Source organism: Anopheles coustani, chromosome 2 (genome assembly GCF_943734705.1).
Source record: "Anopheles coustani chromosome 2, idAnoCousDA_361_x.2, whole genome shotgun sequence".
NCBI classification, from domain to species: Eukaryota; Metazoa; Arthropoda; class Insecta; order Diptera; family Culicidae; genus Anopheles; species Anopheles coustani.
Genome location: NC_071289.1, coordinates 38234546 through 38255985, shown reverse-complemented (window position 1 = coordinate 38255985; position 21440 = coordinate 38234546). Strand labels below are relative to the sequence as shown.

General features: G+C 45.8%; 1 protein-coding gene across 1 annotated transcript in view; it reads right to left on the bottom strand.

Moving 5' to 3' along the window:
- Positions 1-244: 244 nt before the first annotated feature.
- LOC131265499 (probable serine/threonine-protein kinase DDB_G0267686) overlaps positions 245-21440 on the bottom strand; it is a 62570-nt gene continuing 41374 nt past the window's right edge. The window contains exon 7 of the mRNA XM_058267772.1: positions 245-505. Coding sequence (XP_058123755.1) covers positions 245-505 — 261 coding nt within the window. The remainder of the gene's footprint in view (positions 506-21440) is intronic.

Sequence of the window (21440 nt, the reverse complement as noted above, 5' to 3'; positions counted from 1 at the left end):
TCGTAGGTATTGTACATGTCCCGGCTTGCTGAATGAAAAAAAGAAATAATAAAGAAGCGGCCAACACGCGTATCTCTAGTAAGTACGTTGGAACGGCTGGAAAAGGCGCTGGAGAGAGCCACACAGCGAGGGAGTCTGGGAATGCTGCCAGGGTTGCCTTGGGGATGTTCCAAGCCCCCGTCCGCTCCCTGGAGGATGCTCTCGTTTCGATCGTTCGATCGTGTCTTTTCAGCTGCAGGAGCGACTACCCGATCGAGCCGTTACTCGGTGGCCGATTGGTGGGAGTTGTGTCGCCTTTGCTGCTACTGCTGCCGCTGCTGTTGGTGCGGGCGGGCGGCGGCGTCGGCACGCTGCAGAGGGCGCACGGGCACGGACCACCCAGCTTCTTGGCCAGCATCGAGCGCAGCTTCAGCGCCGGGCCCAGCTTCATGCCGAGCGAGTTGGTCAGGTGTTCCTCCGTCAGCAGCGGCAGGCCGGCCCCGTCGATGCTCTGATCACGAAAATTCTGCAAATAAAAAAACAACCGAACGAATGCACGATATTAGTCATTGCTCGACATTTCCGAACGAACATGCAAAGGGGGCCAACATGAAATAGTTTGGTTTGAAACAAGCAAAAGTGAAGGAAATATGTTCCGAATTTCATAATAGGCTAGACCAGGGGTCGGCAAAATCCGAGAACATTTTAGAACAACATAACGAAAAAAAAAAACAAACGATCTCCATTCTTATTTGATTTGTTCACGATATTACACTTAGTTTTCGTCAAAAATGTTCATTGAATTTGTTGAACGAGGTGTTCAATAACGGGCGACTTCCTCGAATACATTTTCAGTCGTATTTTCCCTATTGATCGGTCTAAAATTTCCCAGCCTCGTGAATCTCGTCCAGAATCCGTAAAAATGTATACGTTGAATCGAAAATTATCGAAAATAAGACCACACGGCTAAAATAGTAAACAATTGAAACTTTAAATAATTTATCTTAGAGTACTGTGTAAATATTTAAAAAGTTATGCTCAATTTAAAACGGGTTTAATATTCCTTGTCAAACATTAAACCATCGTTTAAAGACCTTTCGGGTTTTTTCCTCATCATCTGGCCCTTTACCGGAATTGCATATCGACCTCTGAGCTGGACTATCGACATTCCAAAACGTGTGGCTAATATTTTACTTGTGTAAAATGAATAAAATAATGCCTATTTTATCCAATGAAGGTAAAAAAGGATAAAAGGATAAACTTTAACCATAAACCATACTTTTCAAATTAACAAACACGTATCTCAAGAAACAATTTGTTAATTTTGCAAGGTTCCACATTCTTCCAAATTTCTATGATCTCTTAATCTTTTTTTTTTTTTAATGGGCAAACATTTATGACTATTCAATTACTTCGTTTATATTATTATTGGGTAGATATGAATTTACTGTAAATTATTTTTAAAACCTTAGATTTTCTTTTTATTACACTTAAATTGATTACAGGTATATTGACGTAATTTCAGAATGCTTTTGCAAAAAACTAACTTATCATTGTTGTCATATTGAACTAGTTTCTTTGCTGAGCGCTAAATAAAAAGCGTATGTAAAAAATAAAATAACGGTATTACAACAGAAACGTGCAATTTCTACGCATTAAACTCTCTGATTCATCATGAAGCATCATCATTTATGACAAAAAGTTGCTCCAAGGCCAGGAAGTCCTTTATTTTGAAGCCCAAGAGATATAAATCAGCTCAAAACTGCTGTTGATAATGAAGACGGCAGTAAAACTAACCGTCGGTTTAAACACTATTGTCTATCCCGATCCAGAAACAGGAATGAAAACGCTTCGTCAACATGCCAGACTCCTGTCGTGCTGCGGGACTATTCTGGCATGGGCCATTCCTGACATGTCGCTAGGCTGGGCCGTTGTTTATGTTTCCGCTCCCCTAAAGGCCCTATTCAGGCCGGTACACCTTTTTCCGCCTAAATTAAGCTGCACCAAAGCCTGGCAGAGGGCGAACGGGGCAACATAACGGCAGGATGGTGACTCGCCTCCCTCGACCATGGCATGGAAGCAACAACGGCAAACGGGAGGGAAATAGGAGGGAAAAATAAAAAATCCGTGCCCCTCTCTAATGATAGCGTTTGGTCGAATTGTGTGCATCCCACCACCGGACAGATTGCTCGATGGCCAAAGAGGTACGAGGGCTGAAAAAACTTGCGCAGAAAAACAAAAACAACACACGGGGCACACGGGCGAAAAAGCGGGCCAACTTGTTGATGATGCATAAGCAATGAGGGCGGCGCTGCAGTCGCATTTTATGCTCGCCTCCCACTGGCAGGATCGACCTATCGGCGCAGCAAACAGAGCAGAAGGACTCGGCCTCGGTGGGGAATCGCGGCTACCAGGCCGCGGACAAGTAGGCAAAACAGGAAAAGGAAAACACAAAGCGTTGGACAAGATTATGCATATCAAATCCAAACATCGCTCCCCGCGAATGATCCATGCCAGCACAAAAAGGTTCCACCACCACCACCACCACCACCACCAACATCGAACAACGGAACGAACCGTTGGCACGCGCCTTCGGGCTGGCCGCGTCACGATCCTACCATTACACTTCGGTAATAACAGCATCCATCGAGGAACCGTGGCTCCTTGGGACTGACCGGCAGGAACATGGCCGACAGGGCCGACACGACACGGCCCTCAGCTTTCTGTTCCGTTTTTCTAATGCCATTTTGGAGAATGAATACACCGCATTTCTCTAATGCATTTTTGATGGCTTTTTGGGCGTTTTTAGGACGCATCTGCAATCAATGCAATAGTGAAGGAACGTAAGCATTCCCACATTTCGTCGATCATTAAATATCCTTTTCATGCATTTGATGATGATGTTTATGCACTGCTGTTTGCATGTTTGCCAAGGAATCTTTGTTGGTGGTGAAGGTAACAAGTCACGAAACACGAAGCAAAACTTCCCAAAAGCTTTATAAAAAGGCCCTATAATTAATTACTATTCCCAGCAATTTTGTTAATCATCATAATTTTGTTTTAAATCAGTTTAAAGATAATCTTGATATTGCTACGACACGATGTCAATAGATTCTTGAATGGGGCTTAATAAACACCTCAAATGGAAGATTGTTAATAAATTCATAACACCTACGTACTAAACTGTCGTGAATCGTATTTAGAAGAAAAAAACATTGGTTTAATGAAGAATATTTCATCAATAAATAAACAAAAAATTGAGGGTTGTTTTTGTCAAGGATTTAAAATACAAAAAAAGGGAATTAATCAAGGAAATAGATAGAAAGAACTCTAACAAACATTACTTGCATTAGTATAACAAGCAAACGTGTTTGCAAATGACATAAGTGATGATCATTTTGTGCATTTAATCTAGATTTTCTCCAATCTGTTAAACACTCCCATAGTAAACCTGATTGAGAGTGACTAAGCAGATTCACCATCGGGATTTCCATCCTCTGAGCTGCACAGAAACAAATCGGTTGCGGTTGCATGCCGTCTACAACAATGTTTCCTCCTCGTTTGCAGCTCATGAGACGAGCCACCGGTGATGGTGAGCTTTGACTTTCATGTTTCTGTCATGCTCGTTTGCGTCCGGCATGCGCCAACACTAATTTTCCGGACTACCGTTTTTTTCCTTACGAGCCCCGGGACCACACCGCCAAACGCTCAGTCCAAACATTTACACCCGCACAATCGGGATCATCTGGGTGAAATAAGTTTGATTTAAATATAATTGCCCATCCCGAGATTATGGCATCGTCATCGCACCGGTTTAGGTTTCCCGGCGATCATCCTCTTCGTCGTCGTCATCGTCATCGTATCACACTGAGTTCATCACTTCTTTCCCCTGACTCCGCTCCACCGAAGAGGAAGCACCACTTGAGTTTGTTCCGAGCAAATGCACATGCAGTCTACAACCTTGCGCTCGTGCTAGTATTTAACACCGTAGCCCCCCCCCCCCCCCCGCGCACCCCCGAGAGGCGTTTAACGAACGAACGGAGAGGAAGCAAGATGCATAAAACGCTGACCATCAATGCGGAAGATTATGTTGCATTCTGTGCTGCTCAATCACCAGCGTTCGCATTATCTGGTTCATCATTAACTTCGTACGCATCAGCTGGCCGTGCCGTGCATGCATGTTGCACCTTCGCTAACGTATGTTCTTCAATGGTTGATGTTTAATGGAGAAAAAATACTGCGAGTTCATAAAGGGTAGTTGTGTTCTGGCTTAGCTTTCGCAGTTTCTGCCTCCGTTTGAGAATTTGGATTTGTATCCGCATGTATAAATCCTTATAAAAAATAATATTTCGAACTGTATGTGAGGTTGTGTTTATGTTTTGAAACAAGTAGCAAGTGAACTAACAACTCTATTCCGCAATGATATGTTACAGGACTAAGGAACCTTAACCTTAATTTATAATACTGCTTTATTGTTATACGTTTCTCCAGTTTTGTATTGGTGTCCAGACGAAGTAATTTTGAGATTCATTTAATTGTCAGTTTGAGAAATTTCACTGCGAAAACAGCATTCTACTTTTACGGATTTTAAACTTTGTTTCTGATCCGAAAAGTAACAATGTTCTTTGGAGATCCGACTTTCAAGATCAATCCTAGATTTTAAACTAAAAAACCTAAGATGCAAATGATTTTTTAATATAGAAAATCAATTTCTTTACTCAAATTGACAACATGTTTGTATAACACCAAGTCAGTACTTTTAAGCTGTTGCTTAGCAGTTAAAGTATAATATCTACCTCCGTTCCAACGTGGTGTCGATGTTTTAAAACTTGTTGACAGACGTACTAAAATTTTTCCAACCATCTCGTTTGTTATGAATGCCTAATTATTATTTGTATAAATTTAATTTGTGGATAAAACTGAACCTTTTTGAAATAAATATCGAAGATGAAAATGGTTAGATACGTAAGAAAATGTTACATCCAAGATTGATAGAAACTTTATGAACATTTATCATTGCTTTAAAGAATGCTCAAATTGAAAATTCTAGAAAAATATACTGGGGATAAGATCAAAGTTATATGCAATTTTTAATTTATATATGCATTTGAATGCAAATCATGAAAAATAAACCCTGTTGCAATAGTTTTACATGAGCTATCGCTTCGTTGATGATTGAATCAAATAAAATTCTTTGCATAATCTAATATGTACACGATGAGATATTTGCAGTAAGTATTTCTTGTTTTGTTAATTCGTGTATGCAAATCAAGCCTGCTGAGGGTGCATGTGATAACTGATGTACTGCTTGATTTACATGAGCGCCTAAAACAACGCAATCACAGCTCGCATCCACCAGCCCACCGGCTAGAAGCGCCGCACTGATTAGAATGCATATGTGCATTTTCCCCTTGCATTTTTTTTTTTTTTGCCGGCGAAGGCGGAAACTGGTCAACCGTGACAAATGATACACGACGCACATTCCTCGGCGAAGGTAGTCGCGGCGCGAACTCCACCACTTGCAATTGATTACCGAGACGGGTTGCCTTCCCGAACCGAGGCTTCCCGGAGGACCGGAGTTCCCTTGAGTTGCAATGCACTGCGCCTGATAGCCAGTAATTAGCGCTTTCGCATTTGGACGCGTTCTGGGGGTTTCGATAATTTACGAAGGCCAAACGTCGCTCGTATGCCTCGGAGGAGGAGCGGAGGAGGGCCCGACCGGCGCGCAGGAATCAATCTTAGCTCGCCTTGCAAAGTTGCCGTTCGCTCGGTGTTACGATTTGTTGCACATGGCAGGTTTGGCGTTACGGATGCAGCGGTTTTCAGGAGAGGATTTTCGTGTGCATTCGTCGGCTTCCTGAACACGGAACGGGGGGGCAGGGGCAGGAGCAGGAGCAGGGTGTTGGGTGCGCGTGCACCGACAACTACAATTATGCCGGGGGAATGGCATGCGCGTGCGCTGGCGTACTGCATCGGTGCACCGGGAGCCTCGGTCGGGCTTTGCGCCTCGGACGCGAGCCACATGCTCATTGAGAATGAGTGATTGCTGCAGCCGGGTGTACCGTTTGTGTGCCTGTTTGCTTTCCCTCGGGCCCTAGGTTCGTCCATAAACCTCCACGTTCTACCCTGCACTAGCTGGTTTCCGCTGGGGCTCCGGCATGACGCCCCCTAAACCGTAACCTCCAAGGAGCTCCCGGGGAACTCAATCAACCCTAGAAGACCCAGAAGCGATCAGCTAGGATCACCATCTTGCCTGCACTTACCGGGGCGGCGGGGGCATCATTTACCTTCCCGTGGTCCTTATGCCCCTCTGCCCACCCTTATCCTAGCTTGGGCAGAGGCATGGACTGAGTGTTGCGTAAAGAAAAAGGCAAAACGGCGCTCGAAAAAAACCCCGGGAAAACGCACGCCAACCGCCACGACGAAAACCGACAATTTGTGCAATTGAATGCTTACGGATTTACTCAATGAACCGAACGTTTTACTACACACAGCCCCGGTCGGTTCGCCGTTCATAAATCTTATCTCGGCGGACCTCCACCGATGGCTACCGGCATCGGCGATACTCGGGCAAATTGCTGCCGCCAATGGCTGCTGTTGGTTGGTACCGGGTTTCCCAACTCGGTCCAAACCCAAGCCACAGGCTCAACGACGATCGAAGCGGCGATCCGGAATACGGAGTCCCGGTTGCGGTTCACGTCGATCGGAAAGATTTAATGCCCTCCTCTCGTTCCTTCAGCTTCAATCAAGCCAGTGCGCTCACGGAGTCGCAGCAGCTCGACAGCTATACGCCAATTATCTTAATAATCATATTCAATTCAGCTGTTTGTCTTGATGATTATTCCTCAATCGTTTACGTTGTAATAGACTCGGCACGCCGCGCCAACGTCAACGGACACGTGGAAAAATTGAAAAGCTTCCTCGGTGATTTGCGGGAAACGTACGTTTGATTCGATTTATCGTCACCACATTATTCTGTGAGGCTTGGGTGAAACCTTCTCTTTTTATAAACTTTTAAAACACATACAAAATACCTATTGCGTAAAAACATGACAACGCAAATGCCTAGTACCCAAAGAAGAACAGAATTATCCTCATGTTGGTTGTCACGGATAACGCTTCAATGAAAACTGTAACCAAATATTAAAAAAACATTGGTTAATCAATGAATGCAAGCTTTGAAAATTTGCATTTGTCCCATTTAAAACACGTTCTTTATATCCTGACAGCGTCGAATGTCATTTTGCCAAAATGCGTCAGATTTCTTAAAATTTCTTTTCCAAACAACAAACTAATTATGTTTTGCATGAGCTTGGTTTCACAAATTTTATTTTAGTTTTTAAAACAGAATGTCTTTTCTGCAAATAGTGTCAATTGCATGTTGCATAACAGGCCTATAATTAGTCTACGGAATTTCCCAACATCATGAACTTCAACATTTTAGCTTTACAAATTATATAATCGGCCATTTTTGCCCTTACATTGTTATTGAAATAACGTACTCCACCATTCGCTTTCTTTTGCTACATACACATTTTTTAAAAGACTCAAAAGAATTAGAAGATGTTATAGTTGTTAGGTAATATGATCCTACTCCAAGTATGTTATTTCCATAACCATGCTTCAAAATTGGTATTTTCTTCTTCATGATAAGAAGAGGAACTGAGACTAAAGAGTTGAGGTGATCACAAATATCCTCAAGAATAAGAACTATGTAGACGTCAATTTGAGTAATTTCTGACCATGGAAAGAAATGTTGCTTCCAAGAGATGTCAAGCACCCTCTGGATAAAACCAAATGAAACTATTCATTGGTGTCCGATGGCTCCCTTTTCCTGGATCCTAGCACCATCCAGGTTTGGTCTTCCGCTCATAAAGTCTAATTAATCATCTCCCAGCGATGCGCCACGTCGATACATTGCATGCAATGTTGCCAATCGGTCCCGAACCAATGGAATTGACCATGTCAAATGGCAGATTAGCGAAGACGGATGAGAAATTTGTCCTGCCCTCCCCCTAAACGGCGATCGATTCACCAGCACTCGGTAGCAGCAGTAATCAGCTTTTGATTGAGATCCCCTTTTTCTCCACTCAAATCTCACACACACACATACACACAAATGGCAACCACGATCGGCATTTGCCACCGGCCATCGCACCGGGTCCCGCCATCGTGATGAAGCCGGAGTGCATCATCGGTTGCAGTTAATCACCCGACCGGCTCGATTCCCTTCGGATCCTTTTGCCACCCTTCCGAGCGTTCCGACCGCTCCAACCTTTCATCCCTTACAACCTCGCGCCTTCGGTGGTAGGTAGCAGCAATGTTGTTTTCGCTATAAAAAGCAATAAATCAAATGCCCCCGATAGATAGACACGTCAGGCCCGGCGGAATTGTTGCGACGGCGCAACTCTGCAAAGCAGCTCTTGTGAATCATATCCATCGGGCGATGCTCGATCGTATCGAATCCGAGGGTCCTCCGGCGCATCCGATTTCGAATGATGCGGCGTTTTGTTCATCCGCTTAAAATGAAGCTTTCAGGAAAATAGATGCACCGTTGTGTGGTTAACATTTTACCTAAAAGTTGTGTCCATAAATGTAAGTAAACTGAAATCAAAAACCCATCAGACCACATGCCCGAAGTGTATCACATTTTCAACCCACATGGCTTTACAATCGGCGCTTACGGAACACGGTAAACGTGCTGAAATTTGTGCAATTAGTCGCAGCCTTCGGGATCAACTAACATTGTGTACGAAAGTGTAACATAATACGCTCCCGGTCGGAAGGTGAGCGGCGCAAAGAGTTGGACAAAAGAAAGGAAAAAAGCAACCAAGAAAAGCATAGCTCTCGACGGCAGCGCCAATTCGTTCAACATTGTTTCATTATGTTCCAGCAACGATCGTTTGATCCGCCTTACCACCAACGAAACGCGTTCCAAGGTGGTGGTCTCAGGTTCGGGAGGAAATTATTGTGATTAAAACATGTGTGCCATATACACATAAAAGATTATGCAGCCGTTTCCTCACTTCTTAGGGTTTCAACCACCGTACTCTACCAAGCAACGAACGACTTTGGCCCCTTCAATCCAACCCGGGAGTCAGATATTAAGCGACAGTGGCATCGAGTCACACGAAACGGGAGCCACGTTGGGTTGGGATGAAGGGTTAAGGGTGAAGGAAACAACGAGCGAGGGAGATTAACCGAGGTGAATACAGCCTTAAGGGATTGGAAAAGGTAACATTTCATTTCGATGATAAGAAGACAACACGACACCCTCTGAAGAGCTATCCGTTCGATGAGGTTGAACATCAAGGGTTAAGCAAGATCAAGAACTTCAAGAAGCGCGAGTGTAAAGAGGGTGAGAGAGAGAATGCACACTAAAACGAACCAGTGCAACTGGACGAGGGCTGCATCTAGAGCGGGTGCAAAGTGTAATATATTTGCCTGCTCCAATCAAGCCGATCACACCCTGCACTCGCCTCCATCGGACGACCTGTGTCTACCGATACTTTGTTGGTGCAGTTTAGTGGCGGATGCCGTTCTGGATATCTAACTACACCGGGGAACTGCAACACCATCTCTTTACCGGGCCTCTTCATGCAGAAGGACGAGGGGAAGAGAAAAAAGCAACAAAACCGACCGGGGAAAAAATTGCAGCAGCAAAGGAGGCAACATCAGCAGCAGCATCGCGAGAGGAACATTGCATGCTCGGGGGCACATTTTAATTCTACCGGGCACACATACAACCAACATCGAAGCCTGCGTGCTCCGAGGGGTCGTAAAAGGTTAGGATCGAACGTCTAAATTGACCGCGATCGAGTCGTTTGGCGAAGCGATCCGGTCGCAACGTTCTTACCGCACAGTGGAACTAAATGGTGGTCAAAAATAATGTCCTTTCTTTGAGAAGAAACAGGTATAATGGCAAACAATAAATAACTAGTTTTTGGCTTGTTTTTTTTTAATTTGGCGTATGTGTAAAATTTAAATTGTTTGAATGGGTTTCAAGACTTTGCTCAAAGCAATACATATTTTTATGTTTTTTGGTAAAGCGATTGTTTTTTTTAAATAAGTTCATTTGGCAAAAAGGCGTATCAACAAAAATCAAAAATTGTTCATAGCTTTAATCATAATTTCGTCTCATTTAATTGTTACATTTGAACTTTGTATGTTTTACAAGGATTTGTAAGTGCTTCGAGGCCTGATAATAAACGATTTTGGAATGTATTTTAACCAATTCTTTATCCTTTAGTTGGTCGTTTTTGCAAACACTATTTTATAGAAGCAAAAACTAATCTCACACATGTGAAGACAACAACCACGCTTAACAACTCCTAAACGAACCAAAAAGCTTCTAACCTAAATCAAATCATGCAAAATATGTTTCGTTCGGTTTAGTATTATCTTAACCATTTGTAGAGCATCTGTTCAGGGAAATGTGAGTAACAGTTAATGTAAGTAAAATTAAAGTTATCAACAAATGTCAAGTTTAGAGCATTGTCATAGTATTGACTTGATACATTAAAATTGATTTGATTACGAGTGATAACCAACTAATACAAGTTTTGAATGCTTTTATTTTCGTCTAATTTTCTTTTCAATTTTCTTTTTCTAAAGACATAAAACCAAGTCAAAAAACAAAAGGATTTAGCCTGACAGGTGGATGTTCAAAATTCAAATAAGCCCTTACATTTCATGTGTAAAAAGTGAAAAAGACTTTTACCAGAAAAGTGTAGATTTTCTTCTCTCAAAACAGATATTTTAAACCCAAATCTTCGATGAACTTTCCTCACAAATTGAATCGGATGTACGTCCAAACAAGTTGCTCACCGCTTGGGCTACAATTAAACACCTTTAAAAGGAGCAAGTGGATCAAACGCTTCAACCTCGGCATTGACCCGGTTTGCACGCACGCTATCGGGCACTATCCCGCGCCGGGGATAAAGGCTGGCAAGAGGGAGAAGCCGCAGAAGAAGGGCTGCGAGTGGCGGGTGCACCGAGACTGCTCAGGAAGCATAATGCTGCAGTAATTCATCGGAAATTACAATCACCGGAGCGCATCCCGCGCGCAACGATGCAGCACCGATGCACACTCCCCGGGGGAGGGGGTGGAGGGGATGCTGACCAGAAGGGGAGCCCTTTGCCGAGCCATTCCCCGAGCTCCACAAGCGCAGTGCCGGGAAGCCGCAGGCATTGCGGAAAACAGGGAACAAGCATTAAGAAGGCTGCACGAGGAGGATCGGATGCCCGCTGAGTCCCGCTGGAGTTGGCTTGCGTGCGCGCAAAAAAAGCCCGTGCTGGGGTGGGAAGGAGGGGCAAGGTAGGAAAAAAACGCGACGATTGCATCGGAGCTGCAGAGCCGCGGTAGGTGGACGGAACGCCCAGGGGAGGAGGCAGCAGCGAAATAATTGATCCCCGCGGCTACTTGAATAAAATATTTGCTACACATTTCCCGTTCGCTGCGATCTTTTGCTCGGGTCTTTTTTCTCGCTCTTTGTTTTGTTTTTTAGATTCCCTCGCCGATGGTCCCGAACCCGAGCCCGTGGCTTTCGAGCGTCACCGGTGAGCTTCTCCCGGGTCCTGACCTCGGAGACCCCGGGAGCGACCGAAAGGCGTCGAAATGGAAGTCGGGAGGTCCTCGGAACCCTGGATGGAGGATTCCAAGAATATCTGCACCGCTCATCGTCTCCGGGAGCGGCGTTCAAGAACGGCCATATAAATAAGGGCCGCCATCGGAAAGCCATCCTTGATTAGAACCCTTTTTTCCTTCTGCATTTGCCATCTTCTCGGCTTCGGTTTGCTGCATCCAACGCACTTTGCCGGGACGCATTCCGCTGCGGGCGGGGACGAGCGGACGGGCGGTTTTGGCGAGACCTTTGGCCCGAGGCACCAAGCGAGGCGAGTTGGCTGGAGTAGCACTGGTTCGATAGAATTTTTAATGAGCATCGAAACCGACGAAACGCGCCAGAAGATTGACGATCGACCTTGCCGGCGAGCCGGTGAAACCCGACAGGAACGATCCTCAAAAGCCGTGTCCTAAAAGCGAAAGGTATCGCCAGTGAGCTGCCCCGAGGGCTAGGAATCCTTTTCGGTTTTTTGGCGAGTCAGTAGAACGGACAAATCTCATTCTGGACACATCGGACCCGATAGGCAACCCGGGGGGTTTTCTGGGCTGCCATAAAAATGCAACTTCTCCGAACCATTCACGAACCCTCACTCGAAGGGCCTTCCTAAAAGCTATCAAACGTCTCCCGAAAACAAAATGGAGGAACGAAAGGAGCGTTTAGGAGATTGGGTTGGGCGAGTTTCTTCACTGGCTCGGCAGAATGCAGCGAAATATTATGCTGATGATACGTTTGCCTACATTCTGCCACGACTCCATTGTGTTTGCCGACTCGGTTTTTTTGCCCGAGGACATTATTTAATGCCGGCCTGGTGAAGGTCCAAAATCCGGGACGGGGAGCAAAATAACAACCAAAACGCATCGCAGGGCAAACGTTCGAACGAACATTGCTCGACTTTACGCTCGACTCTTACGCGAGTGTCTTCCCTTTAGAATGGGGCTCGCCTTTTACTTTCGCGCCCGGTTGTGTGGTTACTTTCACGGTTCCACTTTCGGGGAAGGAATCGAATTGAAACAAAATGAGAAAGTTAATCGCTATCCACCCCGGGGGCGCAACCTTTATTCGCGCGGAGTTCGAAGATCAATAGAGATCCAGAACCGGGACGTTCTTCGTTCTGTGCCAAGAATTGTAAACTCCCAGCCGATAAACCGGCATTCCATTCCAACGGTCACAAGCTTAAGGTCTTAATTAGTTGCAGTGGCGAAGTGCAACGGTGAGTGCATCGCCAATATGCACCTTCGCCAATAAAATGGGACGAAAAGACACCAAACCGAAGCGAGACGCCCAAAATAAGCGGTTATGAAGCTTAAAGCCTGCCGAAAAGATTGCGCGCCTCGACATTCACGTGGACAATCCTTTCCATTTATATTTGGCAAGCTCCACTGGACCAGCACCTCACCTGCCGCACCTCGCCCCAGGCATCCTACACCCCTCGCCTTCTCACCGTCCACCCCGGACATTGTAAAGACCTTTGGGACCGAACCGATGATACGTACGGACCTGATACCGCTTTTGCTGTTGGCGTTCGTTTGCACTTTCCGCGGGCTGCCTTTCGCTTCGCTGCCTTAATTAAGGTGAGAGTAAAACACTTGTTAACCTGTCGAAACGCATTTCGGTAATTAACTTCTCATTCGCAGATGATGGAGAAGAGTTAACAGTTCGCTCGACATTCTGCCGCAGGAATGTTTGATTTTCGGGACATGGATATCGGGGCGTGCTCGTGAAAATTATGGCCCCCGGGGAAGCGGAAGATCGAGTTTTTTTTGTCTGGTTTTCTGTTCGCCGATCATGCACCACATGCGGAATGGATGTTTGTATCCGAATTCATTGGTTGATTTCTTGAATTCACACTTGTCACTGTAATTTTGCAAAGCCAACTATTACTTTCTTTTAAGTATGCGATTATTTTCTCTAGCTATTTCTTAACACATTTTCCTCAGGAACCAAGGCGGATTAACCGTTCTTGGGGTAGCTCTAAGTTCTAGGTCCCAAAAACACGCTATTAGTGTTGATCCTAATGAATTTTTAGGCGAGATTAAATCTTTCATGTAAGATTCATTCAGATTGATTCATTAATGTTTTGAGATTCGAATCTTCAAACGTTGATGAATCTTTCGAAACCTTTATGAATCTCGGAGACCCCAGAGATGGTTCTTTCAAGAACCTTCAGGATTCTTTCATTGACGTAGATCATGCGACCAACAAAAAAGAGACTCTCTAACCTATTTCTACTCATCAGTTTTCTTTTCTGTGAACATTGATGAATCTTTGGGAATCATGAATCTCTCATTAATCTCATCGTCATCATAAGCTTTTGCGAAACCACATTTAACACTAATAACGTTTTCTATGAACCAAGTTGATGAGTTTTTTATTTGTTTACGGGTACTTGTATTTGATCGTTTTTTGTTGTTTCGAGTATTTGTATTTAATCTCTTTGATTGTATGGTCTCATATTTTTGCCTACAAAATATGGCACCTTTTGCCAAAAAAAAAACACAATTCAGATGAGTTGGTTCTTTCTCACATTTTCATTTGTTCATTTATTATTTATGCAAAAGAAAATTCACAAGTTCATCACACATATGATAAAGTAAGCATCTTTGTTGCAAACTAATAAATTTTTTTCCAAAATTAAAGTTAAAAAAAAATATGGGCCATATTTTCAAGGTCGGGTCCCTTGAAATCTCGGGCCTCCAAGACGCTGCTTTGTTTGGTTATCCTATGATCCGCCCCTGCTCAGAGATCCTGTCATGGGAGAGCTTATTTCTTCATTCTTCATTTCCATAGTATAATTTCGTGTTTATACAGCTCATTTTGAAAAGCCAATGAACCCGGAAGCTCCTAATCAAAGAGATTGAAGTTCTGTCCAACTTCTTAAAATTGCGATTTTACCAAGGATAATGGTGCATTATAGGCTCAAATGGCTTAACTAACATTATTTAACAAGCACTAGCTTAACATGGTCTATTATTTCAAATAATTCAATAGAAACGGCTTAATATGAGCAGTAATTAATGCAAAATTTATAATAAACCTTGTTAATAAGTTGTAAATTAAAATACAACTAACAAAACACTTCAATTTTGATTTTAACAATCGATATTGATGTTTCAAATTTATGTACTCATATTGTAGTGACTCATGTCCACCCTGACTTATTATAATGCAGACGTCACTGGTATCTTTTAAATGAATTTACCATTTTACGAACGAATTATAACGCCTTTGGTAAGCGTCTGCTCTATTTAACTACATTCAAAATAATTTGTTTTGTATCAGTCATCGAACACGTTTGACCAAATCCCAGCGAATGGCCAAATCGGCTCACTTTCTAGCCGGTAGCGTTTTTCGCAAAGGTCAGATCGCAAGCGCCAACTAATGGCCCGCCGCAAGTGGTTCACCCGATCGGCGCATTAAAACCGCCGATGCTGTAAAGAATGCGTCCCTCGATAAGACGCTAATAATGCTCGGCAAAATATCACAATTCAATCGCGTTCGAAACAGGGAGGGGGAAGGGGGGAGGATCGGCAAATGGCGCAGAACCTGGTTCCCTCCCGGGAGGGGACCCGAGAGGCGACCAAGTGATTGGAGCGGGCGGAGATTGCGCAGCCGACTGTGCGCAGTAGCCGCAAGAAAAATGGGAAGCGTACTTAACCCTAAGACTAGTTTTCTGGCTGGCTGTTGTGCGATCATCATCATCATCACCACCACCGCAGGCACCGCCGGGTTTGCAGGAAAAAGTGCATTCGCTTCGGCCCGAACGGCATCCTCCAATACGCGGTGGGTTGCGCTTGGCTTCAATGAGTTCCTTTTCCCTTTTACCCAGCGAAGATAAGCTTCCTGCCTGGCCTGCCCGCCCCTTGGCCAACCGCCATCGATGGCAATCATCCGATCGTTTGTTACGAAGGCAAACGGGGCGCAGCACACCGCAAAACCGATCGTCCCGGCGCATCCAACCGAAGCCCAGAAGGGTAGGAAGATCTTTGTAATAAGCCTTAGAAATGATAATGAATCTGTTATGCGTATCTGCAGAACGCTGTCAGTGAATGCTTCTTTCGTCCATCGACTTTAAGATGTGTAATATTTGCTAAAGTGAGGCAGGCTTTCTGATTTTTAAAAATATTAAATCTTTCTTTAGAAATTTTGGAAAGATAATAGCACGGTATGTGAAAAGTCAATATTTATTAAATCAATATAGCATTGACCAAAAACTGAGAAGGAAGAATTTAAAGTTCAATTTCAAGAGTAGTTTAAAAAAATTGTCCAATAAATATGGATTGAAATGTAAACTTACTTTAGACGTGTTCCTGGCGATCCTTTGAGTCAAAAAATTAAAGTGTGTTTACAAAATTGAAAATCTGAGAGAAATCAAATTAAGATTGTTAAAAAATTAAAAACCCGTGTTATACTTTAAGCATAAGTTAAATCCAATCAAAAACAATTAAACATTTTGCTCAAACCTAATGGAAAATCAAACTCTCTTATAATGATTGATGTTGTTTAATTCAGATTGGTCCAAACCAATCAACTTAAAACAATTCGAGAAAAATTAAACAATATCCAGTGGAGCTCAGCTAAAAGCAAACACATGCTAATAGAACGACATCAGTTAAGAAAGCACAAGTTATGCTTGCCCAGGAAAGCCAAACACGATGGCCCACCGTTGGAGGGCCCTCGGAGCCACAACATGACACAAATAGACACCAGCAATGGGCGGCGTTTGGCCCCGCGAGAAAGATGATGATGGCCACCTGACGTAGTTTAGAGCAACATTCCCAGCGAGACGCGAACGGTTTTCCCACCAGCATTCCGGCGATTTCTCCAAAACCGCACCGAGCAGATGTTTCGGGAACCGTACCGTTTTTCGCTTTGTTTTTCTCTCCCCCTCCCCCCCCTTTCCCTCCTCGCACACCAAATCTTGGTCTATGTCCGTGAGCTAAGCAGCATTGTTTTTATTTTGCTTCACGAGCTTCAATTGCCCGAAATTTCCCCACACAAACATGCACACACACACACGCGCATGGACAGACTGGAGATCGAGTCTCTTGATGGTTCATCGATGCTGCGCCCACGGAGCGCGCTGGGCGTTGGGCCACTTTGCGAGCGCAATTGGGCTTCGGTGGTGCTTGTGCTTGTGAACAATCCAGCATTTCCTCTTCCACTTCGCGCCAGGCTCCAGGTGGCTCGAACGAAAGGGTCGGAGTGCCGGAGGAATGGGCCATCGCTTATTATTTTGCCTCGCACATTCTGTACCGTTCTAATGCCCCAATAACCATGCTGCAGCATTATGCCACTCGCCGATTGACCAAGTCGATTAGGGTTTTAGAAGAAATCACACCATTTGTCGTTCTGTCGACCGCGGAGGCACTTGTCGACTCCCGACGCCACGAAAAGGCCACCAGATGAGATCGGTGCGAGTTCCCAGACTCGCCTTGGCGTCCCGATGGGGGCAACAGGGGCAAAGGGGGGGTAGAGTGTTGCGTAACGAATCCAATTAATGAGAACTAATCCCCGTACGGATCCCGGAGGTCCGGAGCATCGGTAGACCACCGCGAATCGGACCTCCGGATCTCTCCGGACGATCCCGGTGGATGGGGAATTAATAACAGGAAATGTTTTGTCGATTTATATTTCGGCGCTGTTCGGCGAGTTCCAGCCGGGGCGACTTGACGGTGAAGCGCCGCTCGTCGATCGGCTATCGGAAAATCGACGCGCTCCATAAACCACTCTGGCCGCAGCGGGGCAGAGCAGAGCAGAACGTCCAGATGACAGCTGCGTGAACCGGAAGGTTGCGGCATGCCCGAAATCCGGGGGTAGGCTCGTTGGAGGGACGGCGGATAGATCGAATCCACTGTCAACCGATTCCTAAACCAGCGTGGAACGTGGTGGAATTTAGAAGCAAGGGAGATTCGAGAAGCTGGCTTAATGGTGCGCTTCGGTGCTCGTACGCACCTGTGCGATGTTGTGAGGTGCTTCGCCTCGGAGACCCTCTAGGTCAGAGGCTACAATAAAACCCGTTCCTCCTCCGACGCTCTGCGCGGTAGGGAACGGGAGGAGGGGGTAGAATTTATTTCGAGAGCTGCTGAATTATTCATGCGGCTCGGAAGTTATTTTAAAAATTCCCCAAAGACGATCCAACCGGTTTGGTGGCCGGTGCGCGATCGCGGTTTTGTTCTTGATTTGGCAAGTTCAAAGCTACGACTACGCCTATCATAAATAATGCATGAGCCAAAATCGGTGGAGACCGGGCGAGTGCGTCGCAAAACTGGAGGAGAACATTATCACAATCAGAACAAAGGAGAACATTATCACCCGCCCGAACAAAGTCCCCGAAAAGAGCAGAAGTTAGTATCACTGGAGCGAGTGGCGATGGCGACCCGCGGATAGATCCTCCTCCCGATAGGCTCTCGAGTAGTTCTAGCCGAGTGACCAACCGCACCCGCCCAAGGGCAACCGGAGCCCGGGGGTGACGTTAATAAGCTGCTGGAACGCTCAAGGGAAACCGGTAGATTAGCGGATGGATGCGTGTTTGAAGGAGTTGCTTCATTTACAAGGGGTGTTTAGGTGGTTCAAACAAGAATTTTGGAGGAAACCGATCGCTGCGAGCAATTTCGACGGTTTGATCCCAGGAATCCGAATCCTGCAAAACCCGCTATAGCTATGTCAACATCGGCGGGAGATTACGTGAGGAGAGCATTATCCATCCAGCCAACCCACAACCAAACCAGAGGTCCTCCGCAGAACTCCAGCCTCAGGTCAGACCGGCACATTTGGAGTAACTGTTGATCCCAATCAAGGTTCACGACTATTTTTACCACCGCGATGTCGCGCTTAATATTCAAAAACGATCACCGGCCAACGCGAACGGGGAAGAAGAAATTCTGCTGGCGAAAAGAAACCAACAAAACGTTAAACAAACCGGGCCTTGCGGTTGCTATATGGAGGTATTGGCATACATTGGCTCGGTATCGCATCCCATCCGCCCGGTGACCGGGGACGCAGCGTTGGAGAGCGGTCGGCCACGGCCCAAACGGGTTAATACAATAAATAGCGAAAAAGGTTAGCATTTGCATAAAACTGTTTCTAAAATCCCGAGAGACAAAACAAAAATAACACGGTCAGCGCGGCTAAGATCGGCACACTCTTCCCGCTGTGCGTCCGTCCGCTAGGAAAGGCCAAACTCTAGGACGTCACCGTCCGTGAAGGTGTTTTGTGAATGAGAGTTCACCCGAGTGGATGGAAACCGTACCGATGGAACTCGAGCTCCCAGGGCTGGACCGACCGAGTAGCCAGTCCCGTGGATGGGAATTTCGGGTGTTTTTGCGTAAACCGAGCTAAAGATAGATTCCAAGCTGTGCCTAATTTGTCGATCGCGGCTTCATCACGCCCGACGGAGCAAAATCGTCAATCGTTTTGCGTGCAGGTTGTTGCTGAGGAGGCCTTGCCAGAGCTTCTCTGGGTGGAGGAAGTCCAGCGGGTGAAGGATTCGTTCGCCGGACCGGTCGCCCGTTGAAAAGTCTAGTCCTGTGGTTTGGTTTTTCCTCCGCCTCGGCCGTTTAGGTTTAGTTGAGTTCTATCTTTGGCATCTCGCTGCACCGCGCGCTTGATATGGCTGCGTAGAACGTGGAATGCAACTGGACTAGTTGATCGTACTGATCGGGCCTCCGCCGGCCAGTGTCAACGGTAAAACGGGATCATGCTCCGTGTATGGCGATGGCTTCCCCTTTGCCCGTGAACAGCACGCCCGGAGATCATGATGTTGATGCCGATGGCGATCATCTGCGCAACAACTTACGATGGGAGGAGGTTACCAACAAAAACAGAAAAACCCACACGCTACACAGAAAGGGGCATCTAGGGAGGAGAAGAAAAAAAAAACAACCCGACAAGACGATGAGACGGGGCAGAATGCCACGGTCTAGTTGTGTATGTGTGTGTGTGTGTGTGTGTGTGAGTGTGTTTGCGTCCGCTTGGTGCAAAGTCGTTGAAAACCTGGCTCGGAAAACGAGATCAAAGTTCTTGCTGAACCCGGTTCACCGGCTTCGGGCGACACGGTGCACGAGAGGTGCACCAGTATCTATCCTTGAACCTTCGCCCCACGTCACCACTGCATCCCCCGCGACCTGCCCCTCCACCCGGTCGAAGCTTCTAGCGGAGCATGCAATGCGCGACGAAGCGACGAACGGGCGGAACTTGTTCTTAGCCCGGTGCTCTTCAGCTTCCTCTTCGGCTTCCTCTCGGGTAGAGGGGAGAGGGGGTGGGGCTGGGTGTTGCTTGAGACGTTTCCAGGCTAGCCGTCACCAGGCATGGAGCAGGTTCAGGCTCACCCTCCCCCAGAGGTCTGCGCACCGCTCGCTCGCTCGATCAAGACGTGGCCATAGTTCGAGACGGGATCAATGACATCTATCGTGACATCGAGATCTGGTGGATCTTGTTCCAGCGGTTCCCGTGTCCCGCGCTGCCCTTCCCCATCCCCTGCTCTGCCTCCTTCCCTTTCCCAGTGCGACAAAAAAGGGAGTTTTTGCCCCCTTTTCCTTGTGAAACCTAGGGCTTCACACGCAATCTTAGAAGTCAACCGGAGAGAGAGAGAGAGCGACGGAGATAAAAAAAACATAGTCACCTTTGCCCAGCCACGCGGCTCCGAAAACGCGCACATCGATCTAATTCTCCGCCCCGGATCGAATCATGCGACCGTCGCCGGAATGTATCTCTTTCCGCCGTTTAACCTTTTAGCCCGAAATCCGCCCGAATTAGGCGCAAACGCATTAGGAAGCAGCCTGGGGAAGCAGAGGGGGGAGGACAAAACGGACGAAATGGAGAGGAAAAATAGATAATAAAAAAAAACGGCTAGAAACAGATACACAAATAACGCATCTGACCGCGGGGTGAAAGCGTAGGGTCACGCGCGGCACGGGATGTTTTTCGGGGTGCTGCTTTTTTTTCCTGCTCTCTTCTTTTGGAGACTCAAGCCAAGCTGAACCCACGGTCGCACGGCGGTGGGTCACATTTTCGCTTCCTTTCCCACCACGCCCCTCGGCCGACCCATCGGACGGATTTGGAAGGCGAGTTACTTAAGTAGCGAGCACGAGTTGATGATATTCAAATGCCGACGAGGGTCGCCGGGTGAGTTTGACCCAGCAAAAAGGCGAAGCTTGAACTGGTCGATTTTGCGACAAATAAACAGCAGCTTGGAGAGCGGATCAAAGCCTACCGAAAGGGGAATCGTAAGTCGGGCAGGCTTTAATGGAAAATGCTTGGATAGATGAATAAGAAAGCAGAGGAAGCTTCAGAAGCAGCTAGAAACAGAGTTAATAGTTCATAAGTTACGATGGAATGTTAAACTCTGAATGTTTATTTGCAATTCAACTGTAATTCTGAGTATCTGTTCCATCTTTCCAGCAAATTTATTAAATTTGTGGCTAGAAAAACAAAGCTTGATGCTTAGCTATTTTCTATGTGCGTAAAACATTTTAAAGACACACAATTACGCATTCTTGATTAAATTATACATACAAATACCAATACTGCTACCAATTTGCATCGAATTGAAAAACTAGAGCCGAACAAAATTTGATACCGAGTAAAGATGTTCTCAACAGAAATAAACGTGAGGAATAATAGACGCTGATTTATTTATTATCGATTATAGCAATGGAAACCCTATTTAAATGGCCGTTTTTGCTCAATGATTTACGAATAATAAAATTGTTGTTACAGGGAAGCAAACCTTTATTTATTTCCCTCCCCCCCCCCCCCCCCCTCCTCCCCCAAAAAAAATCATCAAACCGTGTTGAAGACATGTTTGTAAGGAGATTTGAGAAAACACCTGACTTTAAG